At 39.2% G+C, this 23,519-nt stretch overlaps 2 protein-coding genes and 1 pseudogene across 3 annotated transcripts in view; 1 reads left to right on the top strand and 2 right to left on the bottom strand.

Moving 5' to 3' along the window:
• LOC146487318 (adenosine receptor A3-like) overlaps positions 1-23,519 on the top strand; it is a 56,537-nt gene that overhangs the window by 27,093 nt on the left and 5,925 nt on the right. Inside the window, exons 1-4 of one of the 2 annotated variants that reach the window (XM_085087046.1) lie at positions 8,247-8,274; positions 9,741-9,800; positions 9,896-9,960; positions 16,710-18,005. The exons of the other annotated variant lie outside the window; for it this stretch is intronic. Of the exons in view, the coding sequence (XP_084943172.1) occupies positions 16,714-17,637 (924 nt within the window). The 5' untranslated portion in view covers positions 8,247-8,274; positions 9,741-9,800; positions 9,896-9,960; positions 16,710-16,713 and the 3' untranslated portion in view covers positions 17,638-18,005. Of the gene's footprint in view, positions 1-8,246; positions 8,275-9,740; positions 9,801-9,895; positions 9,961-16,709; positions 18,006-23,519 lie in introns of those variants that run through there. 2 annotated transcript variants of the gene reach the window in all.
• Positions 10,584-12,221, bottom strand: LOC146487320 (uncharacterized; annotated as a pseudogene).
• LOC146487319 (uncharacterized) lies at positions 10,584-13,046 on the bottom strand. The gene has a single exon (XM_085087021.1). The coding sequence runs from the start codon at positions 12,645-12,647 to the stop codon at positions 12,228-12,230; it is 420 nt and encodes a 139-aa protein (XP_084943147.1). The 5' UTR covers positions 12,648-13,046; the 3' UTR covers positions 10,584-12,227.

Raw genomic sequence — 23,519 nt, 5'->3', positions numbered from 1 at the left:
CAGGACAAGCAAAACAAAACAAACAAAGCAACAACAACAAAAACAACCCATGTAATTACCAATCAGCAAATGCCTGGCAAAGCTCAAAATGTAACTAGCACTACTTCCATTACTCCAAAAAACTCATGCATTTATTTTAAACCTAACAACCCACGCCGACCTACTGTTTCCCTTGCAGCTGCCCCGCCGAGCTTGTTTGGCTCGATTTCTGCCCCTCCCTCGGGTCTAGCTTTCCTATCACTTCAGGGGTGGGCGTGTGCTCATTTCCCGAACCCGGGGGATACTCCTCTTAAATCTTGGTTGGGGTGTGCCGCCCGGTTCTCCTAATGCTGACTCAAAACATGCCACTTTCCACACCCGTTTTCAGACCTGGCCTCTACAATCCATACGCGTTTTCAGACTTGGCTAGTAGCGTAATTAAGCTTCGCACCAGTCCAGAAGTCAAAAATTGGTAAAATTCACCCAAAGGATTTAGCTCGAATGATTTATTTTGGATACTTCTCTTTCTCTACTATTGATTTGAAGTTGAAAAAACAAACACATTTATACGCTCTTGTGGTTCCCTTGAAAACCATAACCGATTTAAGAGCATAATGGTTAAAATCTATACCCGTTTTCAGACCAAAACAGCCCAAAAACCATACCCTTTGAAGCGGCACATACCTATATAGCTTTTATAGGGAAGTACCCCCCCCCCCCCCTCCGGGACAAAACTTTCTGCAACTTAAATTTCAGCAAAAGAATCCGAACAGATCAAACAGTACAAAAATATTCCTTTGAAATGTAGAAACCGATCTGGGAACACAGACGGCATATTTTAACTATTTTGCTTAACCCTTTAAACCCTAAAAGTGATCAGCATCAAATTTCTCCTTGTAATATTAATGCTTATTTAACCTCTGGGGTCATGAGAATTAAGGATATTACTAGTAGTAATCGAAGATTATAGTGCGTCGACTTAGGCCCTTAGGCACCCTACTGGGTTGCATTAATCATGTTAAGATTACAGGAACCTGTAAGTATAGTTGCAAAACATTAGCTTATTGTCTCGGAACAATTGTCAACAGCCGTTAGAAACGTTTTATGCTACCAGTCCCAGGTGTTTATAGGGCATCCTACCAAGGATGCGGCGAATATTTCAGAAAGAAAAGGATCTTACCTTGTCTTGTACTTTTCGTTTTGTACTTTTTGTAGCGACCACGAGGAACGGGATGAAACGCACGCGGGACGTTAAGATGCTATTGTGACGATTTTATAATGAATGGTGAAAGAAAAGTTCCTCGGAGATGCATGACATGACCACACTGAAGAAACGTCTGTGTTTTTTTAAACCATTTTTGCACTTTTTGATATTTATTTTTATATCAATCATATCCGATAAACAACCTTTTCTCGATTTCTCGCGCTTAGTAACATGCATGTGCACAGAGGTAGATTCTTAGTGCAAAAAGCGGTTTTCTCCACACTGAGCAAGGGTTATATACCCGAAACGCGCGCGCGCGCGCGCGTGTGTGTGTATGTATGTGTGTTTTTTCAAAACATTATTAATATCTATTTTTATATCAATCCCATCCGATATACAATCCTATCCGATATACAACCTCTTTTCTCGATTACTCGCGCTTAGGAACATTTACAGCGGTAGGCTGCTGCCGCTGAACATTTACAGCGGTAGGCACTGGGTACGAAACGCGCTGGGCATGATGGACTGTCATATTCATTATGCTATTGTGACGGTGCGATTTTGCACCGACATATTTTCACGATGTTTTGCGCTAAGGAACACGGGCGCTGGGCATGATGGACAGTATTGGGACGACTCGATTAGGAAGCGTCTCCTTCGTCGACGCAATCACCCAAGGTGAATGTTCTTGATATGTTAATAACTTCTCCCCAGTACTTTATAAGAAAAGTTTGAGGAGGGTAAAGAGTTAAGTTCTCGTTGGATGTTCCTGATTTTAAAAGATTCTTTACAGTGTGGAATATATCCTGACAAAAGTCGTTCTTTAATTTGTCTCATCAGGAAAACGAAGCCTTTTCTAATAATCATGCAGCGAGGCAGAAAAGCAAGAAGAATACAACGTTTATCGACATGTTTTCGTCAACTCAATGTAAAATCTGGTCGTGGAATTGGGAACTGGGAACCGATTTTAATGTTTTCACCTAGTGAATTGACAGAAGGGTACAAACAGTATTTTCTATCAAGTAATGCTTTATACGTGATGTTTATATTGAACTCTTTATCAATGAACTGACCAAGGCAGGTAGCATACCTGCCGTTGCAACTTAGGCTTTACCACGTTAAAGGAACCGTGATAAGAAAATTATGGCCCCATCCACACCAATGTGTTTTCAAAAGTATTCGTTTTCATCGCAGTAAAAACAAAGCAAAATATTTTCATTCACACTAGCGTTTTTGTATCGTTTTGACCTGTCCACACTAAAACGTTCCAAAACGATAAAAACGACTGGGACCTGGGTTTGCGCATGTGTTGACAATCCTCCTTCTTGGATAGGTGCTCCGATTTGGAATGTGACGCTTTTTACGTTACCGTTTTCAAAAGTCTCCGTTTTTAGCTGTCCACACTAGAAACGAAGCATTTTCAAAACGATGCGTTTTCAAATGTCTCCACTTTTGAAACCGTTTTCGGAAGTCTCCGTTTTCATCGGCGTTTCGGGCGTTTTTGTGTGGATTATAGACGAAAACGTATCAAAAAGCATGCGTTTCAAACGAAAACGCATTTGTGTGGATGGGGCCTATGTCAGCCGAAAGTGGAATATCTATTTGAAAGACCTTATTTGCCCCATAGCTCAAACCTTAACAACGCTGTGTGATATAAGGCCAGTTAGTATTAATTTTCAAAAAGCCAAAACTACAATAAAAACCAAAAGGGTTGGGACGAATTCGCATTTACGATGTTTCCCTACGCACGCCACAGATAAAAAGTACGCGCGAACGATAAGCATCCGTTTTCCGCCACAACTCCCTTACAATGTTGAGCCCGCGTAATGAAAATGGGTTGTGGATTTCAACATTGTCTTGGGGGGAGGGGTGGGGTGAGTAAGATAGGTTTTAAACGAGAAATATGACTTCATTGGTCAGTCACTAACATTTGTCCCAAGACCTTTTGTCCTTGATTGTATAAGAATTTATAAGTCGTAATGAAACAGTTTTGTACTTCACTAATTTGCCGCTTTTTAATGGGAGTTAGCAAGCTGATATTACAATGAATGACTGAAGAACGGTTTCTTTTGAATTTTGTCGAAAAATTATTGCGTTTGGCGTATCTATAGCTAATAAAAGAGTATACATCCAGCTTAGAATTTCAGATAATAAGGATCAATTTCCTATTTTTTTACGAGTGGCATTTTCAGTTTTGGAAAAACTCGAAGAAAACAAAATGTTTTATTTTACACAAATGTGCATAGAACCATCGTTGGATAGGCAGATGTTTATTTTGCCCCACGTGCTATCTTTTCGTTGCCTGGTAACAGACTCCGCTTCATTTGATTATTGACTTTATTCCAAATTTAATATGAACATCCGCTTCGAGATACACATGAACTCTTCATAACAGTACTTCCGTATAGGAATAAAGACGTTTTTCAATAGTGTGTTCACGGCAGCCATATTGGAGGAGCGAAACAATAGAATGATTTTCCTTTGGGAAATAGATTATATTCTTATGCAAATATATCCCCCAACATGAACGCCATTAAAACACTCTGATATTTCAACGGAGACCCAGAAGTGGAAACCTTCAGCACAAATTGCCGCAAAAACGAACAGCAATTAGCCACGACTTACGTACCTTTCAATAACAAATGAATGTAATAATTTTTTAAAGATGAATTATACTGTTGTGATGGACATGTACCAGTTAGAACCCACAAACATGACTATTGAATAAATAACTAAGGAGAAAGTGCTGCCTTTGTAATAACATCTGCAAACGGTTAGACTTTCTAGTCTTCTCGGATAAGGACGATAAATCGTAGGTCTCGTCTCACAACCCTTGTTCATGATTACTTTGTGGGACGTTAAAGAACCCACACACTGTTCGCAAGAGTAGGGGACGTAGTTCCCGGTGTTGTGGTCTGGCCTTCTATCTTTCACACTCATGCTTGGGTTAAGTGGGTGGGTGGGTGAGATCGAATATGGACCAATAGCGGCTGCCAGAGGCGCCTTAACATGCTGACGTCCGATCTCACCCCACAGAAATGTAAACCGCCATGAGACTTGGTGATATGTGCGGTATATAAGAATTCATTCATTCATTCATTCAATGAGATCTGATCTTGCTAAATTAAGAAAAGGCTTTCAACTCAGGACAAATAATAAATGCCGGCTTTGGAACAGCTGCAACAGAAGTATTGTAGGAAATTTTTCACAATCTATCGTCTATTTTCCTTTGACAACAGGATAATATCAGCGTGCATTCATGGTAATAACAATATGAACAATATGAAAAACTAATAACGAGAAACAATCCAACCTCGTTCCCAGGGTCTCTCTTCTTCCCGCCTTAGCGAGAGAGAGAGAGACCCTGGGTGAAGCTGGTCACGTGACAGCACACGACAAACTTCTCCCCAGTAGGGGTACACTCACTCAATTAGTTTATTCGCAAGAGCCGATCAAAAATTTTCAAGCGGGTGCGATTTTATAAGCAAGCGAAATGCGAGAGATTTGGCGCAGTTTCGTGTCTTCGGCAAAAATCGTATATTAAGTACAATCTAGGGAATTTCAAACGGTCAATGAAGCAGAGGTTGATCATAAATTCTACAACTTGAATCGGAGTAATTTATCTACACTACTGAGTTGGAACTGATTCCATGAATTCTACCAGAAAAAGCATTTATTCAAGCTTAAACTGCGGTAATAAGTACATCTTTTGCTCTATAAAATGAAATGTAGTTCATAAAAAATTCTTTCAGTAACGGCATTATAATTCATCACTCACAAGAAAATACAAATACATTCTTCTTGTTAATAGTAATCTGTTTATTTACCGATGTAATTCGCGAAGCACAATATTGAATATCTATTTGGTCACCGATTTCCTGTGAATAAATACATTGTTTTCGATCACAATCAGCGCTCTGGGCTCAATTTTTTTTTCGTTTAACTACGTCTTAAAGTCAAGGACATAGGGAACAAACTAAGATGAAAAGTACCTTTGAATTATATTCACACGCGGCTTGTTTCAGTCCGTTGGCATTTCTGAACACTTCGCCTGCTTACATTCTATTGCCAAAAATTCTTGGTATTCCATTTGGCAATACTAAAATTGATCTTCTTTTGCATTTCACCCCATTTGGAGCTCTGTTAAAAGGCGTAAAGCCAGCGATACTTCTGTTCTAATCACCATGCCTGTTTAGGTTTTGACTCAAGCGTCCCCCATCGTCTGTCGGTTTCCCTCTGGCGTCCCGAAACGACTGTTTTTAAAATAATTGTTTTGGATTAACAACACTCTACCTGAGTGGAAGAAACGTGAACCTCTTCCAGGTCTCAAGTGAGTGTGTGATGTAGAAATGCTTGGTTGTAAAACCCCTTGTTGTGTTCGTAGCTGGCTTCTCCGTCCGTCTGAGAAAGCGACAACTGCATACCTTACTACCCCTCCCTAACGACAAGTTGTGTCAAGCACCCAGATTTTGGGTGCCACGTGACCAGCTTCACCCAGGGTCTCTCTCTCTCTCGCTAAGGCGGGAAGAAGAGAGACCCTGGGAACGAGGTTGGAAACAATCGTGAAATAAAAACTATCCAATGAAGAAACTATTGGACAATTCATGACGTCATTGTTGACATTTTGATACTTATTACGTTCGGTTATCTAAATGCTGTTTAACCTATCACGCACAACTTTTCCGAAAATATTAAGTTTCCCACGTTCTTTCAATTTATGAAGAGCATTTATTGTCTGCGCAGTAGGTAGTTATGTCGTTTATGCTAAAGTATGCTAATCAGAGGCGAGACGTTTGAAGAAAGATCCCCTATATCAGCGTGGTCATCGTACTTTAGGATATCACGTGACATAAGGTATGAGGTTGTTTTATCGGTGCAAGGAGATACAATGTCTTTCTTTACAAACAGAATAGAGGATAGGGTTGGTATCCAGGTATCTTTTTTACGTTAGTAAAAATCTGTTGTTGATCTGACTTTTCAGACGACTAAAAACTGACATTAATGTTTCGTGGGAAGGTGTCAATGCGTGCAGATGATGAAAGCAATAAATATACCGTACAAGAAATGAGCTTGATTCTACTTTACAGCTAAATTGCCCCTACCTCCCTTACAATGTTGAGTCCGGGTAATGACAATGAATTGTGGATTCCAACATTGTCTCGGGGGGAGTGGTGAGGTTAGTAAGATGGGTTTTTGCACGAGAAATATGGCTTCATTGGTCAGTCACACTAAATTGGGAGTCAATAGGAGGACTTTGTAACATTTGTCCCAAGACCTTTTGTCCTTGATTGTATGAGAATTTATAAGTCGTAATAAAACCGCTTTGAACTTCCCTGATTTGCCGCTTTTTAATGGGAGTTAGCGAGCTAATATTACAATGAATGACTGAACGGTTTCTTTTGAATTTTGTCGAAAAGTCATTCTGTTTAACGGATCTATGGGTAATAACAGGTTGCACATCTAGCTTAGAATTTCAGACAATAAGAATCCGTTCCCTATTTTTTTACGAGTGGCATTTTCAGTTTTGGAAAAACTCGAAGAGAACAAAATGTTTTATTTTACACAAATGTGCATAAAACCATTGTTGGATAGGCAGATGTTTATTTTTCCCCACGTGCTATCTTTTCGTTGCCTGGTAACAGACTCCGCGTCATTTGATGATTCACTTTGTCCAAAAATTAATATGAACATCCGCTTCGAGATACACATGAACTCTTCATAACAGTACTTTCGTATAGGAATAAAGACGTTTTTCAATAGAGTGTGTTCACGGCAGCCATATTGGAGGAGCGAAACAATAGAATGATTTTCCTTTGGGAAATAAATTATATTCTTATGCAAATATATCCCCCAACATGAACGCCATTAAAACACTCTGATATTTCAACGGAGACCCGGATGTGGAAACCCTCAGCACAAATTGCCGCAAAAACGAACAGCAATTAGCCACGAGTTACGTACCTTTCAATAACAAATGAACGTAATAATTTTTTAAAGATGAATTATACTGTTGTGATGGACATGTACCAGTTAGAATCCACAAACATGACTATTGAGATCTGATCTTGCTAAATTAAGAAAAGGCTTTCAACTCAGGACAAATAATAAATGCCGGCTTTGGAACAGCTGCAACGGAAGTATCATAGCAAATTTTTGACCGTCTATGGTCTATTTTCCTTTGACAACAGGATAATATTAGGGTGCTTTCATGAAAACAACAATATGAAAAATATGATTTAAATTAGAAATACAGTTGACTATAAAAATAAGCAAAAAAACGGAACGACGTTTCGGTGTCCGTTTTTCGCTTATTTTTATAGTCGATTGCATGAACAATATGAAAAACTAATAGCGGCAAATAACCGGGAAATAAAAACTTTCCAATGAAGAAACTATAGGACAATCCGTGACGTCATTGTTGACATTTTGATACTTATTACATTCGGTTATCTAAATACTGTTTAACCCTGACCACGCACAACGTTTCCGAAAATATTAAGTTTCCCACGTTCTTTAAATTTGCGAAGATCATTTATCTGTCCACAGTAGGTGGTTTTGTCTAAAATATGCTGATCAGAGGCGAGACATTTGAACAAAGATCCGTTATATCAGTGTGGTCATCGTACTATAAGATATCACGTGACATGAGGAATGAGGTTGTTTTATCGGTACATGGAGATACAATGTCTTTCTTTACAAACAGAATAGAGGATAGGGTTGGTATCCAGGTATCTTTTACACGTTAGTAAAAATCTGTTATTGAACTGACTTTTCAGATCACTGAAAACTGATATTGTTTCGTGGGAAAGTGTCAATGCGCGCAGATGATGAAAGCAATAAATATACCGCGCAAGAAATGAGCTTAATTCCACTTTACCGCAAAATTGCACAAATTATCGTGCAAGTTATTGACAAGTGGTTGACGCAGCAAGTTAAATCTACTCAGGCAACTGTTATCCCCAGCCCACAAAGCACGTATATATCCTGCTAAATTGCCCTTTACTCCGTTAGTTTTTAAAAGATAGAGTTTGAAAGCGTTTGTTGTCCGCCGGATAGCCGAACACACTGCTCATCATCTTTCACTCAGGTAAGTTATTTAAGCTAAGGGACCGAAAAACTCGATGAAGAATACCAAATCAGCGGTCTTTTTTGTGATGTTACGAGCAGACAGAGTGTAATGTGCGGTCTAGATTCGCTGGTGGCAGTTGAGTATAAAGATATGGTTACACACGATCTAGGTTCTCTCTGACAAATTAGAATGCGACAGGGGTTTTTCTTCCTTCTGCAGTTCAAAATTTGGTTGCTCCATAACAGGCAAAAAAGAGGTAGAAAAACGAAACTCAACAAGGAAAAACTTTGCATCTCGAGAAGATTGCTGCTGTAAACAAGTATCAGTTTTGCGTCTTTCCAAGTTATGACATAACGAGTTGTGTTTTCTAGTGTGCACACAAGCAACAAAATTTGTCAAGTTTGTTAGTTTCCTTGAGAAATAGGCTTGTTCAAAACTGGCGCTGGCATTCTCATAGGACTTTTTAGGAAAGCTTTTCACTCAGGACATGAACTAAATTTTTGAAGAATAATTCTTCAAAGCATGTTTGTTCATGCTTGAGAGCTTTTACACCTGAACAACAACAACAACAACAAAAAAGACATCGAAATTACCGCCGACGTGAATTTGTGCCTATGTAAAGGCCCGTTTAAATGGTTTCAACATTTGCTTCAACGTGCGTTCAACACTTTGTTGAACCAAATGTCGGGGGCATTTGAACAGGTCGTTCCGAACATTGTTTAAAGCGTGTTCAGGAGATCAAGTTGAAATTGGTTTAAACTGTTATTCAATATCGATTCAACATTTTCTTTGCTCTTGAAAATGTTGAATCCCGTTGGAACCGTTTGAACACTCCGTTCATCCAACAATCGCCCAACATCCGTACAACTTTTTGAACGAATGTTGGTCAAATGTTGAAACCGTTTAAACAGGCTTGGAGAAGTCTGTGTTAAACTTGAATTATTGAGAGAGTTGTAACTGCTTGTATGGTTTCTCTCAATGGGCCTCAAATATCTACGAAAGAATTTTCGAAGCAGTAGTGACGTTGTGACTTGAAGTCTTAATTAGGAATTCGAATCATGTTTTGTGTTCTTATATTAACTTCAGCGTCCCCTTGAAATGCAGTAATATGATTATTGATTTGCCCGCGGAGCTGGCGGGATGTTGGCTGAAGACTAGATTTTCCTGAAGTCTGCTTTCGCTTTTCTCGACTCCGGCGACTCGGTCGCTTGTAATGCTCTCTTTCGGCGCCACAAGCAGTCGACTTGTGCAAGTCTAGGAGAAGGCTAGTTGTCGCGGCTTACGTGGCAAAGCAAGGTAAATGTCAATTGAATAGTCGACTTCAACTTATTTTCGTTCACGCTATATCCTAAGTAGATATGAAAACAATCAATCTCTCGTAACAAACAATGCAGCATTTACAAGACCAGAGACCGAAGCATGAAGCTTTTTTCTGTCAACTTAAAAAATATGTAATATTGAATTTAACATACATTTCTTGTTGCAGAGGAAAGTATTTTCAGAGTTATTTCCAGCACTGACGGGTCGGATTTGTTGTTTCCCGGTAAGGTATGTACTGAAAAATTGTTGTTCTGAAACGCAAAATATTTTGTGACATAGAAGCGAAAGGTTTTTTAGTTCTTATTTAAAGTTGTTTGTCACAGGTCTTATTGTACTGAAGAATAGCAACTCGCACAGTCGATTCATACAGCAGCTCCTGAAAAAAATAGTGAGTACCTACTAAAGGTGAACTGAATTCATGTTACAAAATGGATAAAAAGGCAGCTTGTTATAGACTGAAATCCCTAAGCGGAAACAAGAACTAAATGACACTTTTTCTTGTAAAAGATGAAAGTGTACCGTGATTACTGTAATATTGAGCGCAATCGGTGATCGGCAGCTAAGGACTGTTTTTTCGCTTGTAAAGCAGCCATAAGTTTCAATATCACCACTGAGAAACGAGTGCGCAAGTTGGACAAGGAAAAGTTTCGTTCCTTTTATTTGGACTTGTGTTTAAAAGTGTTTATATGGAATCTATGTGAGTGAGTTTCCTAGGTCGCTGGCTGAACCGGGCCTGAGAAACTGGTAAAGACTTCCATCTATTTTCTTTGCTTCTTTTTTGAAATTATCATGTAAAATTTCAGTGCAACTGATAGCCAGGTTCCACAGCAGGAAATCAGGTTGCCAGGGATAGTGGATAATGCCTGGCTTAGTAACACTGGTTCAGCTTCCATTTACAAGTTTATAAAGATATAAACACATTTATGTCCTTCCCTCGGTTATATTACTAAAAACTGGGGTACTGCATTGGCTGAGCTCTGTTTACTGGGCAATAAAGACACAAATGCCATATGGGTCAAAATGGCTATGGGAAAAGCCCATAGCCGCTTTAATTGTAATAAACAGAATCACAAAACTAGTGTACAAAATAAGTTTATCAAAAATACTTTCACCACATTGGCTACATAAAAATATTCAGCCCAGTAAAGGTGAGGGCACAAAAAGGCCAAAAGCATTCTTGAAAAAGCAATGATGCAGCCCCACCCCAGGCAATGCAGTACCCACTGAAAACAAGAACAGTACCAAATTTGGTGACTAAGGAATAAAGATACTTATTGTATGCTGCCCCTGCAAGACATACACAAGTAACTGCCAAAATAAATGAGGGATTGAAACTGCTGCCCATGAAGATAACTTGAAACCTCTATAGAAATATTGCTGGTCAAGAAAAGTTCTATACATTAAAATGTTTAACATGGAAAATTAATAACCTGAGAGTACTAATGCATGCTGCCCCTGCAAGACATACACAAGTAAGCCATAAAAGAAATGAGGGATTAAAAACTGCTGCCCCTGCAAGACAATTCAAAAACCCTCTTTATAGAAATACTGCTGGTCAACTCAATAACGTGATTTAGTGCCAATGTATGCTGCCCACGAAAGACATATACAAGTTACCTCTAACTTAAAAAGGGGGTGAAACTGCTGCCCCTGCAAGACAATTTGCAACCTTCTTTTAAGCAACATTGCTGGTCAAGGAAAATATTATACAATGTTGAATGGAATACATTAGTAACGTAAGGGTACTAATGAATGCTGCCCCTGCAAGACATACACTAATACCCCCATCGAACAGATAAGGATAGTAACTGTTAGAAACTCCTGATTCCAAGCCCCTGTTGCTTCTATTGAATCAAATTAAGGCACAAATAATATACAGCCTATATGTAGCTAGATATTACCTAGTTGGGAAAGTTGGCAATGCGAAATGCTGTTGACTTCCAATGACCAATCCACTAATTTGTGCCTCAGTGAAGCCCTGTTCGGCTGCATGAGAAGCGGCACCAATTCTAAAACTGTGGCCCTTATACCTAGAAGGGTCTAAATTACAATGAACAAGGGCTCTAGAAAGGAAATTAACAAACATTTCCCTGGAAACTGCTTGACTCCTAGTAGAAACAAATAGTGGCCCAGGCTGATGACCTCTTATGCTTAGGTACTCCAACATTACATTAACCGGACAAAAATTCGCTAAACAAGAAATTGTCAAAGAAAAGGTAGGACGATTGTAGCTGTGTTTGTAATTACGAAAAGACAATTTAAGTGCCACAAAATGTTATTTTGAATCAACAAGCTGAGTTAGCTGATCAAGCTGCAGAGGCACGTCCGGCTTATTACTCGACACAACAGTCATTTCACCAACCCTAAGGAAGGCATAAAAAGCTAAAGAGCACATGGCCAAAAAAGAGCTGCATTTTCCCTAGAGATGGCCACCACAGCAGCAGCCTGGACTAATCTGTGCAAAATAGGTAAGGTCAGAGGTAGCCGGCTGTCTAGTCGGAAACCCACCTTCCCATAACCTTTCAACATCTGGACTATAAAGTAAAAAGGACCGACCTGGAACGATAACGGAACAAGCAAAGTTGAGAAATCCGGTGAGGGACTGGACTTCCCGCAAGGTAACCTTCTTCCTTTTAAGAAAATCTGATATAATGCCTATAAACTTGTCAACTTTGTCCAGTGGTAAGCAAGCTTCCATATAACGAGAATCGAGCTCAAGGCCTGAGCTACCAGTGGATGTGATGGACCAGGAGCAGAAGGTGGCTGTGAAGTTGAATGTGAAATTGGAGGCAGTAGAGGAGCAAGGTTGTTGGTGACCTCTTGCATAACAAGGGCCAAGATCTGGTTGACGATGACACTAGAAAGTACAGGCAAAACGTCCTGACCAGGGCCATTGTATCCAGCAAGAAGCTCTGGTTGACTGTGAGCAGGACTACTTCCATCTGACTGATCTCTGGTGGCACCTGCTTCTGAGCGCTGAACAACAGCAGTGGCAACGTGTTGGGTTGATTGAAACTTGGACAACTTAAAGGTGGCCAAAGGTGCTGCCTTTTGCTTTGTTTGTTTAGGAGGCATCTGAAAGGAAAGTGAAAAAGAAAGCCAGGAGCCCTCGAAGTACAATGAAGTTGTGCCTGGTGCATACCACAGTACACAAGGATGAAAACCCTCAAATAGAATGGGATTGAAGCCCGAGAAAAAACAAATGAGGAGCAAAGCCCTCACCAAAATAAAAACGTTGATCGAAGTCCAAGTAAAATAAAAGTGAGGTTTGAAGCCCTCAAGGTAATATCGACTTGAATAGAAGCCCAAGATAAAATAAAATTGAGGATCAAACCCCTTAAATAAAGATCAACTTGGATCGAAGCCTAAGAATTAATAAAAATTGAGGATCGAAGTCCTTAAACACACAAATGAGGATCAATGCCCTCACCATAATATAAACTTGCATCAAAGCCCAAGTAAAATAAAAAGTGAGGATCAAAGCCCTCAAAGTAACATTAACTTGGATCGAAGCCCAAGAATAAACAATAATGAGGATCGAAGCCCAAGAATTAATAAAAATTGAGGATCGAAGTCCTCAAAGACACAATGAGGATCGAAGCCCCCACCATGATATAAACTTGATCGAAGCCCAAGTAAAACAAAAAGGGGGGATCGAAGCCCTCAAAGTAATATCAACTTGGATCGGAGCCCAAGAATAAACAAAAATGAGGATCGAAGCCCTCAAAATAAGATCAACTTGGATCGAAGCCCAAGAATAAATAAAAAGTGTGGATCGAAGCCCTCAAAATAAGATCAACTTGGATCAAAGCCCAAGTAAAATTAAAAAGTGAGGATCGAAGCCCTCAAAATAAGATCAACTTGGATCAAAGCCTAAGAATAAATAAAAATTGAGGATCGAAGTCCTCAAACACACAAATGAAGATCAAAGCCCTTACCATAATATAAACTTGGATCGAAGCCCAAGTAAAACAAAAAGTGGGGATCGAAGCCCTCAAAGTAATAGCAACTTGAATTGCAGCCCAAGAATAAACAAAAATAAGGATCGAAGCCCTCAAACTAAGATCAACTTGGATCGAAGCCCAAGAATTAATAAAATTTGAGGATCGAAGTCCTCAAACACACAAATGAGGATCAAGGCCCTCACCATAATAAAACTTGGATCGAAGCCCAAGTAACAATAAAAAGTGAGGATCAAAGCCCTCAAAATAAGATCAACTTGGATCGAAGCCCAAGTAAAAATAAAAAGTGAGGATCTAAGCCCTCAAAATAAGATCAACTTGGATCGAAGCCCAAGAATAAAAAAAAAAAAATTGAGGATCGAAGCCCTCAAAATAAGATCAACTTGGATCGAAGCCCAAGTAAAAATAAAAAGTGAGGATCTAAGCCCTCAAAATAAGATCAACTTGGATTGAAGCCCAAGTAAAAATAAAAAGTGAGGATCGAAGCCCTCAAAATAAGATCAACTTGGATCGAAGCCCAAGAATTAATAAAAATTGAGGATCGAAGCCCTCAAAATAAGATCAACTTGGATCGAAGCCCAAGTAAAAATAAAAAGTGAGGATCGAAGCCCTCAAAATAAGATCAACTTGGATCGAAGCCCAAGAATAAATAAAAATTGAGGATCGAAGCCCTCAAAATAAGATCAACTTGGATCGAAGCCCAAGTAAAAATAAAAAGTGAGGATCGAAGCCCTCAAAATAAGATCAACTTGGATCGAAGCCCAAGAATAAATAAAAATTGAGGATCGAAGCCCTCAAAATAAGATCAACTTGGATCGAAGCCCAAGTAAAAATAAAAGTGAGGATCGAAGCCCTCAAAATAAGATCAACTTGGATCGAAGCCCAAGAATAAATAAAAATTGAGGATCGAAGCCCTCAAAATAAGATCAACTTGGATCGAAGCCCAAGTAAAAATAAAAAGTGAGGATCGAAGCCCTCAAAATAAGATCAACTTGGATCGAAGCCCAAGAATAAATAAAAATTGAGGATCGAAGCCCTCAAAATAAGATCAACTTGGATCGAAGCCAAAGTAAAAATAAAAGTGAGGATCGAAGCCCTCAAAATAAGATCAACTTGGATCGAAGCCCAAGAATAAATAAAAATTGAGGATCGAAGCCCTCAAAATAAGATCAACTTGGATCGAAGCCCAAGTAAAATTAAAAAGTGAGGATCGAAGCCCTCAAAATAAGATCAACTTGGATCGAAGCCCAAGAATAAATAAAAATTGAGGATCGAGGCCCTCAAAATAAGATCAACTTGGATCGAAGCCCAAGTAAAAATAAAAAGTGAGGATCGAAGCCCTCAAAATAAGATCAACTTGGATCGAAGCCCAAGAATAAATAAAAATTGAGGATCGAAGCCCTCAAAATAAGATCAACTTGGATCGAAGCCCAAGTAAAAATAAAAGTGAGGATCGAAGCCCTCAAAATAAGATCAACTTGGATCGAAGCCCAAGAATAAATAAAAATTGAGGATCGAAGCCCTCAAAATAAGATCAACTTGGATCGAAGCCCAAGTAAAAATAAAAAGTGAGGATCGAAGCCCTCAAACTAAGATCAACTTGGATCGAAGCCCAAGAATTAATAAAAATCGAGGATCGAAGTCCTCAAATACACAAATGAGGATCGAAGCCCTCACCATAATATAAACTTGGATCAAAGCCCAAGAATAAAGTCCTCAAATTAAAATTATCTTACGTCGAGACCCAAGAATTAACAACAGGTGGGGATCAAAGTCCTCAAAATAAAATAACCTTGGATCGAAGCCCAAGAACAATAACAATTGAAGGAGCAAAGCCGTTTCCACAGCATAAACTAGGACCAAATCCTTCAACATTACATAAACTAGTATTGAGGCCCTAGAAAAAATTAAACACTTGTTGAAGCCCAAACACTTAAAAACAAAGAGGGGATCTCAAACAATAAAAGGAGTCAAACTTGGCGCCGCAGAAGCGTGACCCACATAAAATAACTTAAAACAAAGGGATAAACAGGCATTTAAATAAAAACAGGGAAGGTAATGGCTAATTAAAAGGTCAAACAAAAGACAAAGCCTGTAAAATGGCGGCACGATAACTACGATATAAACGATACTGTCCTAAACGATTAACGTGAACCCCATCGGTTAACAATAACTTTCCAGCCTTATTATAAAAACCCTAGTGAAACCAACAAAAAACGTAAGGAAGGGGCGCTAAAAGTGAACGAACTAATTCATTGCAGACGGCCACCTTGTCGTTGAAAGCACATGGCGAACGACGCGGGATGACATGACAAGCAAATATCGCTTTTACCGAAAAGCGATCGTGCAGTAAACGAACCAAAACTTCGATGGAAGCAGCTATAAGCGAGTGCTCCTCAGTAGAAAGATCATTGGTACCGATTTCTAGGATAACTATATCCGGGAGTAAGCGAGAAACAATAACAAGATCGTAAGACCAAAGCTTAGGGACATTGCAGCCGCCATGCCCAGACAAGCTAACACGTGCACGGCTTGCAAGATTAAAATCAACGAAAGAGTGACCCCAAACTAAAACCCGGGGCAAGTCGGAAGACATTACAGCGGAGAAAAGACAAGGAAAACAAAATATGTTACCTTTCAACGTCCTTTCGCATTAAAGTAGCGAAAAACTTTCGACGTCCTTTCACACTGAAGTAGCGAGGCAGAATGGGACATAACTCCGGGTCCCCACGCGATTTACAATGCGCTCTAAAGGGGGTACAAAGGAATGCCCCCAACCACTCAACCTGTCCTGAATCGATAATTACTCATTTTTGTCTAAAATTCATATTAATTGAATGAATAACACAACTTCTCGGGTAGGGACATAAAAACTCTATTTGTAAACAAATATTTCATTTACTAAACAGAACTAGACCAACGAAGAAAAAAAATTACCTTGTTTCGATGTAGTGCTAATTGGGGACTCTATAAATCAAACTGAACATTACGTTGGTTAAAAACCCCAACTTATGGGAGGCAAACAAGTTGGCTACTTGAAAATCGTAGCCTTGGATTTGAAAACGGTTACCGTGAAACAAATCCAAGAATCCAGGGCCTCCAGGTTACATGCTAGGCGCCCTAACCACTCGGCCGTGCCGTCTCCCTAAATTCCTTCGCTTTTTTTTTTTTTCAGAGAGATGGCTAATGCTTCCAATCAGCAAAACGGAACAGAAACTGAAACAAGTTTCCAGGGACTCTCTCCATCTGAGTGCATTGCCTGGCTTACAGTATTCATGGCCGAGTCTGTTGCTATAGTAACACTTAATTTCCTAACAGTTCTTGTTTTCATCAGACACCGCAGTCTTCGTAAGCGCAGCATGTACCTAGTGATCAGCCTGGCAGTTGCAGATATGTTGGTTGGAGGATGTTCAGAAATCTCAAAATTTCTTTTCTTTGGAGAATCATGCTCCTTCTGGAATACCCAACAACTACCTTTTGTCAACCTTGTTTACTATTACTCGCGGGACGCGTTTCCTGTTGCTTCTCTGACAAGCCTCGCTGCAATCTCGTTAGAACGAACGCATGCGACGTTTCGCCCTTTCAAACATCGTATCATTAAAAAGCGGGTGTTTGCATTTATTATTACAATAATTTGGGTTACATCTGGGCTGTCACCATTTGCTATTAATTATTTACTTAACCGCCCGGAAAGCTATTGCTATAGATGTGGTTCATTCATTGGTTTTTCTCTAATTGTTATTTGCGTTTCTTATGCGTTCATTTTTGTCAAGATTTCTTGTGGAGCGCATCCTCAGCGCCATGGCGCAACTAGCAAAGAGAAGAAACTGACCAAGACATTGTTCATCGTGACTTTGGTATCTTTGCTGATGTTGCTCCCGTTTACGATATATTCTCTACTGTTGGCCACTTTTCAATCCTTTCTTTCTTCGCGGGTGCTTCTTCGTCTTAATGGTGCTTTCATTGTTTTGTTTTATGCAAACTCCCTTGCCAATCCTATTTTATATGCAATCAGAATGCCAGACTTTAAAAGAGCTCTCATTTCACTCTTTCGACGTGGTCAGCAAAGACGACTTGAAATTATTCCCCTTGGTCTCTTGTGATTACTAAGGACATTTGTTGCCCCATAATTTTGTTACAGGATAACTGGCTGGAAACCTTAAAGTTGATTTCTTGAAGAAACAAGATATAATGAAAAGGAGGGCAGTAGATAAAGAACTTGCCAAGTGAATTTCAAAACCTAATAAACAGGTCTAGTCTATTGCATTTGGCAACTTTCGTTTCGTCATTCAAGTTATATTCGTATTGCATTAGTGGACCATACTGTGTGAGATCTTGACAAAAATAAATTTGTCATCTGGAGGAGTTATTTGTTTAGCGTGCTAGAGTGACATATGTGTCCTTCCGGTCAGTTTTGTATTGTTTATGCCAGCGTTAGAGACAGATCCTTCCCTCCCGGATTGGTAGGACTGTGTAAAACGCCTAAAATTACAGTATTACAGAATGGAAAAATGTCTGCGGATTTGTGTCTAAGTTTTATAGCTGACTGAAAATTTCCAATAGCCAATTAGGTGGCTACTAGTTGACCTGGGGCCCGTTTCTCGAAAAAGTATTCTGCTGTTATTTAGTGCGCAACAGCAGAATACAGTTTATGAAATAGAATCCATATGAAAATTAGCCATGTGGAATTTTTCGTGTTGAGCCAATGACGTCACTTCCTGTAATTTGAGCCCCAACTTCAAAAACAAGGCCAAGTAATGGCGGCCGTGAAATCTCGAATAAAAAGCTAAAAAAAAAATTCTTCCAATCACCGTAAAGGATTGAAATTTGGTAACATGAGTAAGAAGGTCATATTCTACACGAAAATGCAAAAAGATGGAAAATGAAATTTTCGTCCCAGTGGCACTTTAAAGAATAACCTTTTGTAGTTTTAAAACGTTTGTTAGATTAGATAACCGCACTTTTTTAGCATGATTTTCATCTTTGCTCAGATATCACAGCTGAACACCGCGCACATGTATTTACTACAAATGTGGTGCTTTCGAACGAAAATATCATCATTATACCAACAGTTGACAACAAAATAATTTAGAAACCAATTTGTGCTCTGCATTGATTCTCTTCCTTAAAGATGAGGAGGAAATTCAAATGATTCAGAAATCATAGGCACAACTCATGTCTAGGTAAAGTCAAGTTATCACACGTCATGTGATTGTCAAGCTTAGTGGTGTGAACAACAGAGAATGATCATATGTTTCCTCAGGTATGATGTCTATAGCTTGTACCAGCTCTCTTTCGACCAACGATTCATACGTAAAAAGAGAAGGCGAGGATCTCTTGCTAATAAAGAAATAATAGGACAGAGGGTCACAATGCACTGACAAATTTATCTGAGGAGCGCGAAAGAAATATATAATGCTAGCAGATACCAACTACTCATGATCAAACTCAGGATAGTTATTTCCATTCACCTTTTCACAGTCTACTGGGTTTCGTACGCATTTTTTTTTTCAGTTACAGGCGCTGTCTAGATCTATACTTTGATTTAGCTATAAACTAAAACCATTTCAGAATCGGTGAATAATTGTTAAGTTGAGGGGTAATTAAGGTTTTTATTTTAGTGTCGTAAAACCAAAACCAAAGTAATTACTCTGGCCAATCACAACAGACGTAAATAGCACAATGAAACAATCAGAACATGAAGTAAATACATGTTATTGGCGCCAAGCAAGCAAACCGCGATTTGTTTGGCGCCAAAACATCACAGACTGCGCAGTGAAGCAAACCAAAGCGTTAGCGAAATTACTTTCGACACTCAATTGAAAACCACTTTCTAAGTCATCTTAAAGTTTTATAGTAGCTTTTACCTCAGCTAAATGTTATAATGCATATAATTAGCTAACATATTTATAGCAATTACATGTAAGATTTCTTTAGCACGCTCATTACACTTGTATTTATATTATATTTTATCTGATTTATAGCAATTAAGACAGTTAGTCTCAATATAGATATTTGATGCTTTTATTTGTATCTCGGTTGATTTATGGTAATTACTACAACTGTTGTATGCCAGTTTCAATACATAGTCAATGTTGTTATCTCTATATTTGGTAGATTTATATTCATTAGTTAAGATTGAAGCTTCGTTACCTATTTCATAGTGATGAGTTATGATCGATATATATTTGATTCATGTCAATTACGGTTAGTCTTTGTGCATGCACAACGCAGCTTCAATAAATAAAACTTAAACTCGTTGCCGGTTAACCTTATTATCGTATGTTTCCTAACAGCTCTTCTTAACATCCCGCGAGGCTCTACTAAACCACCGTATTCACCACACAATTTTTGCAAGCTTGACCTGGCTAACAATTTGGCTTAGTTTGATTAGAGTGGGCGCATTTCCTCTGATTGGTTGGAAGAATAAGAGTCATCACTACATAGAGGTCGAAGTCTAATAAATAGGCCATTCCCGAGTTGTCGTGAGCTTCATTTTGAAACCGAGGCTAACTGTAAAGCTTTTCACCTGTATAGAAACTTTGCACTTAGCGTCGCTTTTCATAATGAGGTTTAAAGTAACTCGTAAATAGCCTATTGGTCAATCTCGTCGGGTTCTTCTTTGCTGGATGAAATTGTTGACAAGGTCTCATTCAGGACAAGCAAAACAAAACAGACAAAGCAACAACAACAAAGACAACCCATGTTATTACCAATCAGCAAATGCCTGGCACTGCCCAAAATCTAACTAGCACTACTCCCATTACTCCAAGAAACTCTTGCATTTATTTCAAACCTAACAACCCACGCCGAACTACTGTTTCCCTTGCAGCTGCCCCGCCGAGCTCGTTAGGCTCGATTTCTGCCGCTTGCTCGGGTCCAGCTTTCCTATCAGTTCAGGGGTGAGCGTGTGCTCATTTCCCGAACCCGGGGGATACTCCTCGGAATTCTTGGTAGGGGTGTGCCGCCCGGTTTCCCTAATCCTGACCCAAAACATGCCACTTTCCACACCCGTTTTCAGACCCGGGTCCCGTTTCTCGAAAGTCCCGGTAACTTACCGGGCCCAATAAGTATATTTTTAAATGTTTTTTCACCGATTACACAGTGATTACAGGTATGGTACTTGGCCAATGTTATCATAGAATTATAAGATTTTAAAATTTAGTATTGAAAGCTAACAAAAATTGACTTCTTTTAAGAAACATTATCACCAAAATCACTTATCGGGCCCGGTAAGTTACCGGGACTTTTGAGAAACGGGCCCCTGGCCTCTAAAATCCATACCTGTTCTCAGACCTGGCTTGTAGCGTAATTAAGCTTTGCACCAGTCCTGAAGTCAAGAATTGGTAAAATTCACCCGAAGGATTCAGCTCGAATGATTTATATTGGATATTTCTCTTTCTCTACTATTCATTTGAAGCTGAAAAGACAAACACGTTTATACGCTCTCGTGGTTACCTTGAACACCATACCCGATTTGAGACCATAATGGTCAAAATCTATACCCGTTTTTAGACCAAAACGGCTCAAAAACCATACCCTTTGGAGCGGCAAATACCTATATAGCTTATGCTGGGGAGTATCCCCCCCCCCCCCTTCCTCGGGGACAAAAGGTCAGCTGTTTTTTTCGTGAAGCGTCGCGGAGCTCATTATTTCAGGGAATGAAATTCCGTTTCTTAAAACTTTCTGCAACTTAAATTTTCAGCTAAAGCATTAAAGAACAGATCAAACAGTATTAGCTTACAAAAATATCCCTTTGAAATGTAGAAAACGATCTGGGAACACAGAAGAAAGCATATTTTTCTCAAATGTTCTCGTTGAATGTCCCTGATTTTAAAAAGACTCATTATAGTGTCGAATATATCCTGACAAAAGTCGTTCTTTAATTTGTCCGCCATCGTAAGACCCTCCTCAGTATGCTCGGTCCCCGTTATGCAAGTGTCGCGGAGCTCATAAATTCAGGGGAAGAAAGTGAGCGTTTCCTAAAACTTTCTGCAACTTAAAGTGCTACTATGACGAAATTCTCGTCTTTCAAATCTAAGCCATTTTAAAACATAAACAAGTAGTCTGTACGAGAAGAAGAATGCTGTTTACTATTTTCAAATATCGCTTTTTGTTCCAGAGATATTCAAGCTTTTAAAATATGCAAATTAGCCAAGTGATGACGTCCTAATATCAACCGAAGTTTAATCAAATATTATGAAAAAGATTTCTCAGCCAATTTGTATCAGAAATGCTTGATTCTTTGCATTGACATTGTTCTAGGTGCGCTCCACAATATGAGTTTATCAATTTTGTTACCATGGCAGCATACTCTTTGCTAGCCACCGTTGGCGTTCCGTTTTGATATTTGCCAATGGTACCCCATCTGCATGATTCAGCAAGCGTATAAATTTGTTAGGTCGAGTTCGTAGCCTTGTTAAATGTTTTTCAAGCTAAAAATCACTAAAATATTGAAATCAGGCTGGAGGGGACTGGAAAAGAGTGAGTTGCCATGGGAACCAAATTTTTTATGGCTGTAGGTGTATTGCTTTTAGAACTATTAGCCTGCCAGGTTTTAATGGTCAGTACTGTAAATTGACTGAGATAGCTCTATTTATATGCTTGATGGCCTGCTTGATGTTATATTGAGTTGATAGCATGACGTCATCAGTCCTCTCATTTACATATTCTACACATTTTTTAAAGTTAAATATCTCCGGAACCATTGCAGATATTTAGAAACAGTAAACGGCGTTTTTAACCTTTCCTAGAATTCTATGTGATAAAACTTAAAATTCAAGAGGTAAAAATTTGATCACAGTAGCTTTTTGGCTTAAGCATCAGAACAGATCAAACAGTACTAGCCTATAGAACTATCCCTTTGAAAGGAAGGAAACGATCTAGAAACGCAGACGGCATATTTTAAGTTTTTTGCTTAAATGTTCTCGTTAAATGTCCCTGATTTTAAAAAGGCTCTTTACAGTGTCGAATATATCCTGAGAAAAGTCATTCTTTAATTAATAATAATCAGCGAGGCTGAAGCGCAAAAGGAATGCAACGTCTATCGACATGTTTTCGTCAACTCAATGTAAAACCTGGTTGTCGAATTGGGAACTGGGAACCGATTTTAATGTTTTCACCTAGTGAATTGACAGAAGGGTACGAACAGTAGTTTCTATCAAGTGATGCTTTCTTTGTGATGTTTATAAATTAGCCTTTATCAATGAAGTGGCCGACGCAGGTTGCATACCTGCCGTTGCAACTTAGGCTTTACCACATTAAAGGAACCGTGATAAGAAAGTTATGGCCCCATCCAAACCAATGTGTTTTCAAAAGAATCCGTTTTCATCGTAGCGAAAATAAAGCAAAATATTTTCATCCACACTAGCGTTTTTGTATCGTTTTGACCTGTCCCGGCACTAAAACGCTCCAAAACGATGAAAACGACTGGGACCCGGGATTGCGCATGTGTTAACCAACACCATCTTGGATGGATGCTCCGATTTGGACATTTTCAAAATGATACGTTTTCAAACGTCTCCACTTTTGAAACCGTTTTCGGAAGTCTCCGTTTTCATCGGCATTTCGGGCGTTTTTGTGTGGATGATAGGTGAAAACGTATCAAAAGTATCCGTTTTTAAACGAAACGCATTAGTGTGGATGGGGCCAGTATGTCAGCCGAAGGTGGAATATCTATTTGAAAGACCTTATTTGCCCCATAGCGCAAATTTAACAACACTGTGTGATATATGGCCGGTTAGCATTAATTTTTGAAAAACCAAAACTACAATCAAGACCAAAAGGGTTGGGACGAGTTCGCATTTACGATGTTTCCCTACGCACGCCACAGAAAAACAGTACGCGCAAACGATAAGCATCCGTTTTCCGCCCCTACCCCCCTTACAATGTTGAGCCCGCGTAATGACTGAAATGGGTTGTGGATTTAAACATTGTCTTGGGGGGAGGGGTGGGGTAAGTAAGATGGGTTTTTGAACGAGAAATA

The sequence above is a fragment of the Pavona decussata genome, unplaced genomic scaffold, assembly GCF_977016875.1.
Source record: "Pavona decussata unplaced genomic scaffold, jaPavDecu1.1 SCAFFOLD_16, whole genome shotgun sequence".
Classification (NCBI taxonomy): domain Eukaryota; kingdom Metazoa; phylum Cnidaria; class Anthozoa; order Scleractinia; family Agariciidae; genus Pavona; species Pavona decussata.
The sequence above is the reverse complement of the archived record's forward strand: the minus strand, read 5'-3'. Positions and strand labels throughout refer to the sequence as shown.

Coding starts and splice junctions, on each gene's coding strand:
- LOC146487319 (XM_085087021.1), bottom strand. CDS start 12,647: ATGCCTCCTAAACAAACAAAGCAAAAGGCAGCACCTTTGGCCACCTTT.